General features: G+C 39.5%; 1 protein-coding gene across 1 annotated transcript in view; it reads left to right on the plus strand.

Annotated features, from left to right (window-relative positions):
• The first annotated feature begins 3291 nt into the window (after positions 1–3291).
• Positions 3292–15835, plus strand: part of usp43b (ubiquitin specific peptidase 43b) — a 98479-nt gene continuing 85935 nt past the window's right edge. Inside the window, exon 1 of the mRNA XM_017459662.3 lies at positions 3292–4122. Within this exon, the coding sequence (XP_017315151.1) occupies positions 3505–4122 (618 nt within the window). The 5' untranslated portion in view covers positions 3292–3504. The remainder of the gene's footprint in view (positions 4123–15835) is intronic.

A 15835-nucleotide genomic window follows, 5' to 3' on the forward strand; every position in this document is an offset into this window, starting at 1 on the left:
TGTACCACATAAGGGGCTGCAAAACGATGTGAATAACGTTAAGAGCTGTTTAAAACTGCTTAACGAGGCTGACGAAGACATCACTCATTTTGTGTCACAGTATTTGGATGAACTACCGCCGATGACTTTTAATAGCCTTGATGTTTCTTGCATGCTTGGGAAAATTGAACGTTTAAGCATGGATACTTCTGCTATGAAACAGGTCATGTCTACACAGACTAATATTTGTGAATATCTTTGGGTGGTGACGGCGGATGTAAATCAACAGCTATGTGTGATTGAACAACCTGAACCTGACAGAGAGGATGCGTATAATTCCCCAGGTAAACGAGGAGGCTCCGAGCCTGGGTGTGGAGGCTCATGGGTCCTCGGTTTGTGAGCAACCTGGTTTGGATAGAGCGAGTGACCCCCTGATCAGAAAGGAGGCCCCAAGTCGGTGCACACAGAGTACTGCATGGATATTTGAAACTTTGGCCCTGGATGTCGGCATAGTAGAAGGAGCACCAGATGTGGAGCCGAAAAATGACTCTGGTGAAGGAGGTTCACCGTTTTAAATATGTGAGTGAGAACGTATTATACATCCCAAACCCTGTCTAAACCAACCCAGAGGGAAGAAGCTAACAAGTATTGTTGGAACTTGTGCTGGGGGAATATACAAGTTGTGAAGACTAAACTGGTGAGTCTTTTTGCCACAGAATTTTCACCTGACTTAGACTCAGGAGACATTTGCTAACTATTTGAAAGCTAAACTCCATTGTGATGTTACTTATCAAAAGATGGACACTACTCAGAACCGATACAGTTCTTTTAAAGTAACTGTTGAGTGTGATAAGGTGGACAATATACAGTATATGAGCCACAGCTCTGGCCTGATGGGGTATTTGTATGTCGATTCTATGAGGCGTGCAGGTCCAGTGGATGTAGAAACCCCTAGTGGTGTAAGAAGTGTGTGGGTATCTGAGGCGCATGGGCCTGCTGTAATGAAGTCGTGAACATGATTTCTGAATCTTATACTTGTGTCATATAATTCACATGGGTTGTGTTTGGGATTTAAATTATGACGATGAAGTGCCGCGCCAGTGCTATAAGTTGTAGGGACAGGCAAATATGCTGGCTTGTAAATTTTATGTGTACAGATGATGTTAAAATAGCTATTTTTTGAGCTTACTGTACTTTTCTTTATACTGCAAAACTTCTGGTGTAAAACACAAGGTGGCATTTAATGATGTGTTCAGAATTTTGCTTAAGCTCCCAAGGTGGACAAGTGCAAACCAAATGTTTGTATTTAATAATGTACCCACTTTGTGTGCTGTCTTAATGAATTACAATGGGGGAAATAAGTATTGGACGCATAAATATTTTTTCATAATATATTTCCAATGAGGCTATTCACATGAAATTTTCACCAGACATCAGTATTAACTCAGGAAATCTGGAAATATAAAGAATTCACAACATTAAAATCCATAAATAAAGTTATGTGTAATAAAGTGGAATGACACGGGGAAAAAAGTATTGAACACAGGCAAGGAACCAGCTGAAACCACCTGAAATCCGTAAGTAATTGTACCTCCTATCTGTGCAAATTAATATCAGCTGGGTTAGTAGATTGATGGTCTATAAAAAGGCTTTTCGTTACCAAGGTGTCACACAAGAAACATGGGTAAAAGCAAAGAGCTCTCCCAAGACCTTCACAACCTTATTGTTGGGAGATTAGCAAACCTGTACAAAGTGCATGGATAAAGTCATAAATAGAATTAAAGGAATGTCTACAATTTGTGCTTGGATGAGTTTACTAAATAACACACCACAAATCAGGACATCCTGAAAAGAATGCAAGCCTGAAAATAAGGTATAGGGTATACAGTATACATTTCAGTTCCTATAATAATTGTGTGTCGTATGTTATTTGAGAGAGAAATATATAATGAGAGAGGAAAGGGTGGAGGAGAAAAATATGGGTTTTCTCAGACCAACAATAAGGGCTTGTTGACATAATTAAACAGTAGAGGCCACCTTAACCAGCACAGTCCATAATTATCCAGACAATTTTAAGGAAAAAGGTACTAAACCATACCTTTTGCTGGGGTGGTATGACCATGCTATGAAGCTTATCAGGTATACGCTCACCTTTTGTATCTTTCTACAAAAGGTATATTTTACTTAGAAAGGTGCATGTAGTGTACCTTTAAAGCTTTAGTATAAAAACTATGGTCTATTATGGGCCATTAATGTTCCTTATATCAGTGCCCCCATGTATCGGTAACCCCCCGCCCCCAACATGATTCACCTATTTCTCTCTCTATATAATATTTTGTCTGTTTAATAGAGCTGTAGAGCTTTTTAATCCTTTCCATTCACACAACACATTAGATCCAAGTTGTCATTATTTGTAGGCCTGAGTTGTTGATGTTCCTAATCCATTCAGTTGAACTAGGGGGCAAGGGGGGTGCATGGTAGCTTAGTGATTCCTGCCTCCCGGAGTTTGCATGTTTTCCCCGTGCCTCAGTGTTTCCTCTGGGTTCTCTGGCTTCCTCCCCCAGTCCAAAGGCATGCCTTGCTGATTGCGATCTCTAAATTGAACTGTTAAACATGCTATAAGAACTCAATAATAAATATGTTTGATAAAAGTAACCATAATGTGTGAATGTGTGTAAGATTTGCCCTGCAATGTGTTGGCACACCTAGGGTGTCCCCCACCTCATGCCCCAAGTGCCCTGGGATAGGCTCCAGGCTCCCCCCTTGACCCTATGTAGGATAAGCAGTACAGAAAATGGATGGATGGATGGATAAAGGTGACCTGTAATTTTCATCACTGTGACCAAATGAATGGGAAGAAAACCAAAATGTCTCTGCTCTCAGAACCTTCAAATCATTTTAAAGATATTCACGTGATATTCCAGGTGAAAGATAAATATATAATAAAGGTACAAACGATGTATGTCCTCTTAAGGGTACACCAGAGTGACAAGGAAAGGTGCAGTTTAGTACTGTTTTTAAGAATGCCTGGTTGTTGTTATTATTGTCACGTAGGAAGGCAGGTGGAGAGACAGAGAGAGAGAGAAAAGGGAAACAAAACTGTCCAGGTTTTAAATAGCATGTGATTTTAATAAAATGTGGTCTTTCCAGTTCTAGATACAACCATGCATGATTCAGTAGTTTGAACTTTTGTTTGGATGTATGGTATGACGATCTCGAAACGGGAGGCGGGAAGGTCCTGGAGCGCTCGCGCTGCAGTTCACCAATGAGGCGCGCGCCTCGAAACTACCCGCCACTTTGAGCGCGCTCGAGCGGAATTACGGCAGCGACCGCACACGCAGTGTGTCAGTGTGTACAAACATGCGGAGATTATCATCCGTGAGACGAGCAGTGTGTGCGAATGTGCAGGAACGCGACGGAGACAAATAGAGACAAATGTGCGGCACGTTGCGTGTCTCGTCTAGCCCGGTTTCTGGCTGACTACAAACTGTCCTCCTCGGTGTCTCGAGAGAAATAACAGCAGCCATGGAGAAGCAGCGCGAGCAGCAAGTGAAGGGGACATCGCGGAAATCCAAGGCCACTAAGCACAAGGATAAAAAGCGAGCCGCAGGGAAAGCGTTCCGTAAAAAGTCGTTCAAATCAGTCGGGACTTTCGTGGCGAAGATTTTCAAAAGTTTAGGCGCCTGGACTCACGGCAGAGACGCGGCCGAGCCGCTGGACGCAGAGGACGATGACGGCGGATTCCGGGTTGGAGCGCCTTGTACGAATTTAGCGAACGTGAAAGAAGACGAGAGGGAGCGTGGAGTGAAAATGTCCACGCTTCAGTCGCGCGCTTCACTGAAAGAGCGGCTTTCATTGTCTTACGGTGATAAGACTCCCGGGGTTTTGGGGCTGAAGAACCACGGGAACACCTGCTTCATGAACGCGGTGGTGCAGTGCCTGAGCAACACCGACCTGCTGGCTGAGTACCTCGGATTGGAGCATTATAAAATGGATATTGGTGAAAACACGATGAATCACGTGAAGAAAGTGTGGAGTGAAGACGCGCAGCTCGCGCCGGGAGAGGTGACTGAGCAGCTGGCGGCGCTCGTGAGGGCGCTCTGGACGCTGGAGTACACTCCTCAACTCTCAGTGGAGTTTAAGGTGACACAAAACTTCACTCTTCCTCTCATTAATTCAATAATAATAATAATAATAAAAACATTTCCCCTACTCGTGTTAGTGAACTCGGTGTGTTTTTAACTTATCTTTGCGATTTATCACGCGTATAAGTTACAACCTATAGGTTAGTAACTGTGGAAACTAAGCAAACAGGAAGTGTGTTGTGTTTTTTTTTTTTTTTTTTTTTTTTTTTACAATCAGCTGTGCTGGGAATAGCATACTACAGAAAGTATCAGTCACATGACTACCAAGGGTCATATTCACTTGTGGACTCTGTGTTACTTCAGAATTGCGTTAGACTGCTTCTATTATGTGTCGGATATTTTCAGTAACTATGTCCAGACCAGAAATGAGACCCTTTTTTGACGTTTAGCGTCCAAAAAAAGAAAATGATGCAATGGCTCGACAGAGAAAGTCAGTTCTAAGCCGGTGAAGAAACGCTGTAGCTTTCATTCTGTAACAGGAATGTAAGGTAATTACAGGTAATTAGCATAAATAGCTCTTTCTCGTGCATTTAGCGAGCTTTTGTAAGAAACTAGGGGTATTAAATGTAGCATATTTCTCAGTAAATTCCACAAATCATTCATATTATACAAGCAGTAATCAATTCATTCAGAAAGGTGTACAAAAATCACCATTAAATATACTTAACACAAAGAGAAAGACGGATTCATGCATATAATTGGCTTCTGCTGATGAATTTGTGGTCCCTGGTTCAAGTCGCATGTCCATATGGGTTTCCTCCGGGTTTTCTTGTTTCCTCCCAGCTCCCGAAAGCATGGCCTTATAGGTGGATTGACTGTACTAAAATTGTCCCAGATGTAAATAGCTATGTTTCAATCCATCTGATTTTATGCAACTTTAGAGATACTGCATTTAAAAAAAAAACACTAGATGGAAACGCCAGATGTGGGAAAAAATCTCCAAAATGTGCATAAAAAAACTTGTGCACTCAATTGAGGCGGATAGTTGTTTGATTAAATAAGAAGACAAGCGCATAAGCTACGATGGAAACACACAAAAAGTCATGTGACTTTGATTCAACAAATCAAGTGATTGGATACTTGGCTCAGAAAAGTAAAAACCAGGGCACAGTGGGTCAGCGTAACTGGTCTAACCAGAGGACCAATCCCATACACAGCATCTCAAATGTTGTTTTTGTCGCTCTGAAATGCCTGACCCAAAGTCTGTCATCGAAATGATTTGGTACAATTACCTCCCAGAACTGTCTCACACGATTCAATTCCCAAATATCAGCCATCCGCTTCCGATCACAAGATCATATGAGGTTTCTGATAGCCGGATAACTGAAGGATATGTGAAAACCAAAGTTCAATTTCTTACATCCATATGGCTGTACTCGTGTTTGACACATATAAATTGAAGAGGGCTTTGGCTGAATGCGTGTTCTGATGATGTCACATTACATGTCTTGGTCCAAGTCTGCGGTAATCTTGAAACATTGCAAGCTCCTCTGAATATTGCAGCGTTTGCTTGATTTTGTGTTCATTTCTGTGATTGCAAAAATCTTGAAATCCTGGAGAGACTGATTTTTCCAAAATCCCAGGACACTTATCATAAAAGATTAGGGGTATACCCCGGTGTCCTGGTGAAATTCCCCCATTGGCCCTTCTCCATCACTGCCCCCTAATAATCCCCACCTCTGAATTGGCTACATCACTCTCCTCTTCACTTATATCTGGTGTATGGTGGGTGTTCTGGCGCACTATGGCTGCCGTCGCATCATCCAGATGGATGCTACACACTAGTGGAGGTTGAGAAGATCCTAATCTTCTCTAACCTAATGAAATGGGAAACAAGCGTGGGCCAAAATTTCAGACCCCAACAATGTTAATCGCACGGTGTTGACATTTAGCAAGTAAAGATTTAGGGCCTTTTATTTACTTTTATGAGCCAGAGTCATCCAAAAATTACAGACTTTGCCTTTACTATTTGGTTCACCTTGTGATACAAAAGCCAGTTCATGGGCTATTTGGCAAAAAAGCCTCAACGTTGAAAGATAGATACCAGATGCCACACCTTTTGCAAATCACACACTGCACTTGAGATGTATAGTATCAGATTATACCCTTTTCTACACATGTTTATTTCCTCAGAAATAACATCCACACATCGTCTACTGGTTTTGGGATAAAGAACAAAAAACCCACCTAAAATATTAGCACTGTAGGGCTGAAATAATCGATTTGCCTGTCTGCTGAAATGGGAAAAAGTGCATACTAGGGTTTATTCACCAGATCAGTGTATCAGGTTATGTTTCACAGTGCAAACTACATTCGTAAGCCTTTTTGATTGACTGCTATTAATATGATCTGTCCAAAAAAAAAACCCCACATTTTCATTTATTTTAAAACCTTGCTGTTTTGTCTATCATAAAATCTGAGGTCATCGAGTGCGTCTACAGGCACTGAGCTGGCATTACTCATAGCGCTGTAGTCTCTCACCACAAACCTCCATCAAATTCCTGCAAATAGTCTACTCTTTTATTGAGAATAAAATAAATTGTATTTAATAGTGACATACAAGCATTTGTCTGAGGACGTATTTAAATAGGACAAGTCTCAGAGTGTAGGTGCAAATTGTTGTCAGTGTGATTAAATGTGCTGTATGTAGTAAGTAATTATAAGACAAAAAGCTCAACATCAGTTTTACATCAGATTGTATTATTTTGTGAAATTGGTAAGGCAGCTTGACTCAAAAAATAAAATGTGTTGTACTCAGATGTTGGGTGAAGAGGACTGGGGTGCACTTGGCGTTCCAGTTCATCCCAAAGGTGTTCAGTGGGGTTGAGATCAGGGCTCTGTTCAGTCACCTCGTTCTTTCACTCCAAATTTGTCAAACCATGTCTTCACGAAGCTTGCTTTGTGCACGGGGCATTGTCATGCTGGAACAGGTCTGGGCCTCTTTGGTCCAGTGAAGGGAAATTGTAATGCTACACAAAACAAAGATACCTTATGCAAATGTGTGCTTTCAACTTTGTGGCAACAGTTTGGGAAAGAACCACATAAGGGTGTGATGGTCAGGTGTCCACATAGTGTAATCCCATTTATTAGACTTTATCTAGCTGTTCCTATACCCGTTCTTTGGGGTTATATGAGGTCGGATTGTGTGAGATAGCCAACTTTAATTATGAACACTAATATAACTGTTAGGAAAATGTTCATTAGACAAACATGTAAACTTACATTTATTCACTTATAGCTGGAGCTCTGTCTTCTGCACCACATTTTCCTTTCAAATTTGGGCCGATGAGGTGAATGGGAAGAGAGCTATCCTTATGCCTTTTGAATAGGACAGCTTTTATTTTCAGACCATGCAAATGCTGCCTACTTAGGCAACTGTGTCCTAAATTCATTAGAGAGGCAGTAAAGTTTCCATGATCGCAATATTTTTTGTATTGCATATCATGGTGTACAGTATTTTTATATATATATATATATATATAATAGAGAGAGAGAGTTGTGGGAGCAAGCTTTGAGCTTTTACACTTTCATTATAAAGTAGAAATAAAGGTGGCATCTGTTAGGTTAGTACTGAGTAGACATTTTCAGGTCTCGGGCTTTTTCCTCTCAGACTGCATTAGGCCGCTCCTTGGAGGAAAGAATAATCTCACCTGTTTTCTTTAAATTTATAGATGACTGCAGATTTTATAACAAATTCTCAGTGCTAAGTGTTTAATTAATTAATCAATTAATTAATTAATTTTTTTACTGTTTGTGCTATGCGTTACCTGCTAGAGACTCAGATCCGCTCTGATACATTACCGTCATTATGGAGGTGTTTGTACTGAGCATTAAAATGGAGGGCGAATAGTTTTAACGTAGTGTTAAGGCTTGTGATGGCATAAAGGGCTGGGTGATAGGACCAGAACCAAATAATGAACACAGCATTATTTTACATTTTTTAAAGTTCCAAATGAAAGAAATCTGCTAACCCAGGGCTGTACATTGCACCATTATTGCCACACAGTCACACATGCAAGGAGAAATTCATCCTGTGGTAAAACAGATTAGGTCACAGTTGTATGTGTGAGAAAGAACTGTGCGCATGTGTCTGTTTGTTTTTGTGGTCTACATATCACGATCCAAGTAATAGCATGTTAATGCTAATTATGGGATGACGACATCAAGTGTACTCTGAATCACAAATGATCTGTTTCTCGTGACACAAACAAAACAAGACGAATACTTTATACTGCTATAAAAACGTCCTATTTTTACACTCTAAAAAGCCTAAATATATAACATAAGTGGTGACAAGACCACAAGACAAGTCAGTAGAAATTGATACGAAAGGTTTGATTGATATAGTTTGTACAGAACCAAATAAATGTTGTGGTACCCCCTCCTGCCTACCATGGGCAGTGAAAAGATATACACCTGTGTGCCTTCTTGTGAGCATGTTCATGCATGCAGAGACCTTTCAACAAAGTCTCACAGTAATATGTGATGCACTATTTGCAATAAATACTGCTGTCATAGTGCCATCTTTCTCTTTCTTCTTCTCGCCTTGTAGACAAATCTCAGTCCACACATACACCATATGGAGTTATTCTCTCAACAGCTTGTGACTACATTCTGAGCTACAGGTTTCCTGTCCTCCAAAGCTTTGCAGTAGCATGTGGTTCTGTGCTGCTAGCCTGGTCAAGTGATTTTTTCCGTCACCAAACCATGTGCTGTTCAATACTACGTGTGGTAAGTTAGATGGATTTCCGCTAATACTCAGCTCTGAGGCTGGAGTCAGATTTCCCTCAACAACAGACCCCTCGTTATCTTCACTTGGGGTCAGATTTCCATGATTTTGTGGTTTCTCATTACACACAGGCCTCTTAGCCGAAAGAGCCATGATGCCAAGAGCCAAGACTTTCCTTCATGCAGCCGGTGTCTGAATCCTTTAGAAAACAGACATCCGCTTTGTGCTCATTTCCGTGGCATTGACCATCTGAAGGACGCAGCGTCTGACTCGGACATCTCCTACCCTGACTGTGCAGTGATGCCGACACAGCATGCTCGTCTGGCATATTTAGATCCTGATTCACAGTCAAATCGCATCCAATGTCAACTGATAAACATAAGAAATCAGTCCAGAAAATAGTCGTAGCAGTTTTCGAGTCGGCAAAGCTGAGTGGGTGGCTGAAATCATAGATTCAGGATCTGAGATCACACTAATTCAAGACTCACATCCCTCAACAGAGGTTTCCGTATAGCCCGATGACTAATCATCCTCCTCTCTCCTCCTCGACTATGTCTATAGCCACATCCAGGAGATTCTTCCAAGCTGACATTGAACTAGCAGGTGAATTGTCATGTTCAATACTGGCCTCAACGCTGTCTGAAAATGGGTCTGGCTCGGTCCCTGCTAAGTCACAGACATGACAGCCTCTTAAAATGGCCACAGCCTAAGTAGGACCGGATGGTGCTAGGCAACTCAAAAGTGCTCTTTCAAGCAACTTAGTTCAGAATTCATTACGCAAGCAGTTCAAGCATTTTGGACTTCACACATTATAGCTAATATGATGGATCATGAGCAGGTCAGGCTCAATCACTTTTCTGCCATTGATTGCTCTGTTGCATAACTGGTAGGTTCACCAGACGACGAGGCGACTCTGTGTTGGTCTGGTTAATGACCTAACAACAACTTGTGTAGGTCGGATGGTCTTAATTTATGCCTTAATCTAGAACTAGAAATGAGTTGTTTTTAAGCAATGAAATGACCCTGTAATTTAAACCTCCCACTGTATAGTACACTTCCAGCTTACTGTAGCTATCATTCATCCAACACATTCCATCATAACGAGGAGATGAGGTAGCAGGAGGGGCTAAACTGAAGAATGTGTGAAGTACTGATTTATTTGATCCTGGTTTGTGCTTTAGTTAATATCAGCATTGCTGAAGCACAGTTTATATTTAATCAGCTCTTATTATGGTCTAAGTGACATAATGAGAGCATTATAGATGAGGGTTGGGGGCGGTGAAGTTAGTTGGGGTTGAAGAGTGTAAACTGCTGACGCAAAAGATTACTGAAATGCTGTATAAGCAACTAAATAATATCATTTCTTTCAAGTTTTTCAGAACAATTACTCACTTTACATGATGTTCTGATTTCTATTCCCTTAGGGGACAGACAGCCTGTCTAGGCTGTGTTCTTTCTTGCTGTGCTGTTATTTTAAGTGAGAAATGCGTTGTGTTCTTCGTGGTTATGGTTTGGGATGTAGCAGAGGATGTTACTCCGTTATTCTTATCATTGCGTAATGCTATGTTTATTGCTTCTTAAGTTGGTATCATTATATCTAAATGTATTTAATTGAGACTAACAGATGCCCATTTGTTCTTGGCAACTAGATGTAGGCGATGGGCAACCATTTAATGCATTTAATACCCCCCTTGGCAATCATGTTTTCTTTTTTCTTATTTCAGGGCAATTATAAATAAATAAAAAATTAATAACATTCTACAAAAGCTTTAATGATCATCTACCTTGAAAGTACCTGCCAAATGCTTGAGTTTCAAGAACCCTGCAGGCAGTGTGTGTGTGCGCGTGTGTGTGTTTAACTGTTTTCCGTTTTGAAGCTTCTACACGCACCAAATACTTTTGGCATGCCGACACGGCGAAACAAACTTGTTTAACTGCGGTGTCAAAATGACAAATACCCTGTTCACTTTGCAGAATAACACACAAACTGATACAACTTACAATGACTAAATTTGCCTGAGTGAAAGAAAGTCATGAATTTTGTCCACATTAGGAGCACAGTATTCTGGTATCTTTGATGGAGATAAAAAGAAAAAAAATATCCGAGCAATTTGCAGTACAAACACCTCCATCAGCTACAAAATATGCTTGCTCAGTTCAAAAAACACATCGTTTACAACCATGGAGATAAAAGTTGGAGGCCAAAGCCTTGTGAAAGGGGTGCTAAAATATATGATGAGCTAAAAGGCAAATGTATATACCCTGTAAGTCTATGAACACCACAATGCCACAAATCAGGCTTGCTTGCTATGATTTTTCAACATAGTTTTATAGTTGTGAAAAATGGGAAAACCTTTTATACGGCTTTACCTGCTGGATTTTCAAACGAAGAAGAGATGTTGAAATCTGATACTGCAAACAATCTAGGGCTGATCGTGCTTACAGGAGGAAGGCCTGTTTGGCCTGTTATTAGAGACGATTAATTATTAGTTAAGATGTTCTGTTAATTTTACAGTACATGCAGCTCCTTGAGCAACTTTATGATTGGATTGGTTTGGATTCTGTGTCACTTTAAATAAAAGCGTGTACCAAAAAGTTCAATGCAAAATGTAAATGTAAAGCAGGAACGTCCGGGATAAGATGGCCGAAGTACTGAAAGTATTAGCATTTATTCTTTTCTAAAAACGTCAGCTCAACCTTAGTTTTGCCCTATGAGAGAATCAGGTGGAGGATGAGACATGACGTTGGCCGTCGAAAGTGAATGCGAGGGTGAAGATATGGCTCAACCTACTTCCTAACTACATAGTAGTGTCTCTGTTTCGAGTAATGTGGGACCAGAATTGTTATAGCTAAATTCTTAACATAGTTGTAGAGAGATAAGAGTGTTTGGGGGTTACACGTGAGCAGAAACTCAAACAAAGCATCTGTTTAATGGACAGGTGACCCGTGTAAACCTGAGGGCAAGGCTGGCCGTTTCCTAGGCCTTGTATTTAGTTGGTATAATTTCCTGTTTGGTAGAACTGCTTATGTTTCATGTTGTAGTCACACTGTATCACCTACATATAAATGACCTGTGTCACCGTTGAGTCCTCGACAGTTGGGTGTAAGCATGTTGTCTTTTGTTTGGGGTTAGAAAGCATACAAGGCTTATCTTTCCACAGCATTAGTGTCTTGTTAGGGATGTAGTATTGGTTTCCAATTTCAAGCCTTGTTTTATAGTATAGTACAGTTCAGTACAGTTCAGTCAGCTGCTCTTCTCCACTTAATTAATAGGATGATGAAAAATAAGCGCACCCATGTCATTACAAAATTTTAAAGTGTAGCTTATCTACAGGATGTCCCAAAAGTCACCATACATAGGTGTTTGCCAGCACCACATCGGTTGTGCCTTCGTCAGTGGGTGTTCGTAGACGTCCTTTCCTCATTTGGTCCACAACACTTCCAGTCTTTTTGAATTTGGTAATGAGATTGGCAAGAGTGTGGTGTGTGATGTGCTTGCCATGTTTCCTGTTAAAGTCCTTCACAACGTTGTGACAGCTTTCAGCTCCAGCCATGAGAATGCTTTCAGTATGTTGTTCTTTTCTTAAAGGCTGAAAAATATATATATATATATATATATATATATATATATATATATATATATATATATATATATATATATATATATATATAGAATAGAACCTAAGTATGGAAAATTTTGGACGACATTTTGCCCCCATGCATTGTACAAAATAGCACAGTTTGAAGGCTCCTTATTGGAGACAAAAAAAAAAAACCAACAGCCAGCCGGTTTTACTCATCAAATCATCAGAGCTATGTGTGTTGTTCAGAGCTTAATAGGCATTATTGCCGTGTACATAGAATTTGGCTACTATTTATCAATCATGACAAAATGTGTAACAATACAAGACCATTTTAGGACCGTTTTGTCACATAGATGTGGCAACCCTGGGCATACCATGTATATTTGGAACACGTACATCAATACCTCCACATCTAAAAGAAATTCATCACAGTAAACAGGAATTGGCTATTTTTCAAATAGTCAACCATATGAAAAATGGAAAAAGGTTTATTTATATACAAGTATTATTATATCATATTTGATATTTTTACTTTTACATTTATACAAAGCAACATTCTGTGCACTTTTTTTTTTTTTTTACACTAATTATTAACCAAAGGCTTTATTTAAGAGGAATTTAAGTTATTAAGGCATTGTCATCACTACTGAAAGATACTTTCTTTTGCACAGCTCTGTGGTTGACCATTTCCACTGAATTGCACTTCACAAAGGAATACATTTATTAGGCATTCCTAGGCAGTTTTTTTTCTTCTGTTAAACGTGATGAGCTGCATCCTTAGCACACTGTCTGTTCATTTCAGACAGACTGTGAGAGCATTTTGCAGCTGCATCAAGTTACATTTTGTAACTCCTAATGTACGTCCATCTGGTACCGAGCGTCATTCCTTTGCTACACCTAGCATGCTGGGGTGAAGAGGTTCCTAAGGTTTAGGTCATGAAATTGTAATGCTGTTTATAAGGTGGTGTTTTTACAGCACCATTTTACATGAAAGTGTGCTGCCCTCCCTGTGCCCTTTGAAACCCATAACAGCAGTGTTTATACTTCAGAGTCAGGTCTGAAGCTCTACAGCGCACTTAAAATCTATGGTAAATGGGTCAAGTGGATCATCTACAAAAAGCTAAAAATATAAAGCTATCACTTTAATACAGTGTGACTTTTGGACAGCATGGCATTTAAAAAAAAAAAAAAAAAAAATCTCAAAACATTATTATTATAATAATAATACTGAGTGATGCTGGATTAATGCTCAATTTGGTTAAAACATAAATGAACATCTCTCACTGTCTAAATGTATGTAAGGAAACATTTCTAAAGCTTAACTGCTTAATACTGCCATTTATCAGATTAAGTCTATTAGATGAAGCACTGGCTGACTCACTTCACCCTTGGGAGAGTACAGTTTCGTTCTGTCAGCTCTGTAATATGATACCCTGGAGAGCAAAGAGCAGCTTTTATGATAATAGCCCTTCATAAGTTACACTTATCACATTCACAGTCACAGTCCCATTGTTCTCTTTCTTAATAAGACTATTTTAAGCAATGACCTATGGGAATTTATTAAAACATTCATAAAATAATCTTTTTCACCCTCTTGACTTCCAGGTAAAGAGATCCAATTTTAGCTCGGTTAGTATTTCATTAGGTGCCGCTTTCAGTTCGGCGCTGTGATTTATTTCAGCCGTTAGTGTGAAAGCCGTGTTTTTTGGATTCCACTGTGTGAAAATATTCAGAGGAACAAATCAAAAAGGTGTTAAATTGTCCTTGCTGTGGCATTTGCAAGGCTGCTGATTTACTCTGTGCTCAGAGTCAGCTCAGCAGGCTGTGTGAATGCTTCTGTGAGGAACAGAGTAGCGTGAGGGGGAGGAGAATGTTTACTGGACTTCAGATGAAGAAAGCATTCTTCCCCAACAGAGCTGCAAATGTCAGACCTTTAACATGTAGCTCACTCCCAGGATGTTTGAGGTAATATTTTTACCAGCAAGTCAACAAAAAAATTCCCATGCTCCTCATTTTACCCTGACACTAGCTAGAATATTTAAAGATCCTCTTGTTGTTGTTGTTGTTGTTATTATTATTATTATTATTATTATTATTATTATTTTAAGGCACCTTTATATTACTCCTGGTGTCCAGTGGGTTCTACACTGAAATCATTACTACATATGAATCATCACAATAAATTTGTAATAAAATGTATATCTACCTTTCCAGCCTGTTTTCACTGAGAATGCCCATTAGTTATTATTACTAAAGTCCCCAATATTCATTAGTTTTCATTAACTTGCTCAGCAAAGCGAATCAACATATGTAAATGTAAACATACACTGTCAAAAATGTCCATGGTTTTAACTGTAAACGAATGTAAAATTTCAAAGTTAAAAAACTGTAAATGATCACATTCCATTTTTACTGTTGTAAGCTCTGAATAGCATCACAATTAGCATACTAGCGTACTAAATACTATGAGCAAAATGCGCAGCTATTACTTCATTCAGTAGCATAGATATACTACATGCTGTATATACTTAGAAGAATAGTATACCGTTTGGGACACAGTTTGTCAAGCAATGTCTGTCTTCTACAGGCATAAGTTCAATAAACCTACTCATTATTCAGACTTAGTAAATAGTTTTATTTTGTCTTCAGTTGGTTTAAACAGGCTTCTGCAAATTTAATCTCTCCCCTTCATTTGTATTATTTTGCTCATGCAATCTAGTTACTGGAGTAACTGTGTAAATTCACGAAGTAAAACATCGAATAATGTGTTAATGTTTTCAGTATAGTTCAGGGTGAACTGAATTTTCAAATGACTCTCTTTTTGTTTTTGCATTTTCCATACTGTCCCAACTTTTTCGGAATTGGGGTTGTATTTCCCGGTATTTACATCTAGATGTGTTAAACAATATAAAACACAGAACTTTTTGTATCAGACCACCCAATATTTAGGTGAGCAAAAGTATAGGAACAGATAAGTCTTGAAGTAAATTAAAGTAAATAGCACTTAATATTTGGTTGCATAGCCCTTGCTTGAAACAATTGCACCAAGCCTGTGACTCAATGACATCACCAGGCTTTTTACTGCAGCCTCTTTCAGTTGTTGTTTGTTTCGGGGGGTTTCTTACTTCAGTCTCCTTTTCAGGAGGTGAAATGCTGCTCAATTCGGTTGAGTGGTTTTGCATTTTGTGGTTTGGCCTCTATATTTCTGCTCTCAAAGTCTTCAAACAGTGGACTGTGATACCTTCGCCCCTACCCTATGGAGGTTGTTGATGTCACTGACTGTTGTATTTGGGTTTTCTTCGAAGCTCTCACAATTTTTCTGTCATCTGTTGTTGTTGTTGTTGTTGTTGTTGTTTCCTTGGCTGACCCATTCGGTGTCTGTTGCTAATTACACCAGT

Source organism: Ictalurus punctatus, chromosome 2 (assembly GCF_001660625.3).
Source record: "Ictalurus punctatus breed USDA103 chromosome 2, Coco_2.0, whole genome shotgun sequence".
NCBI lineage: Eukaryota > Metazoa > Chordata > Actinopteri > Siluriformes > Ictaluridae > Ictalurus > Ictalurus punctatus.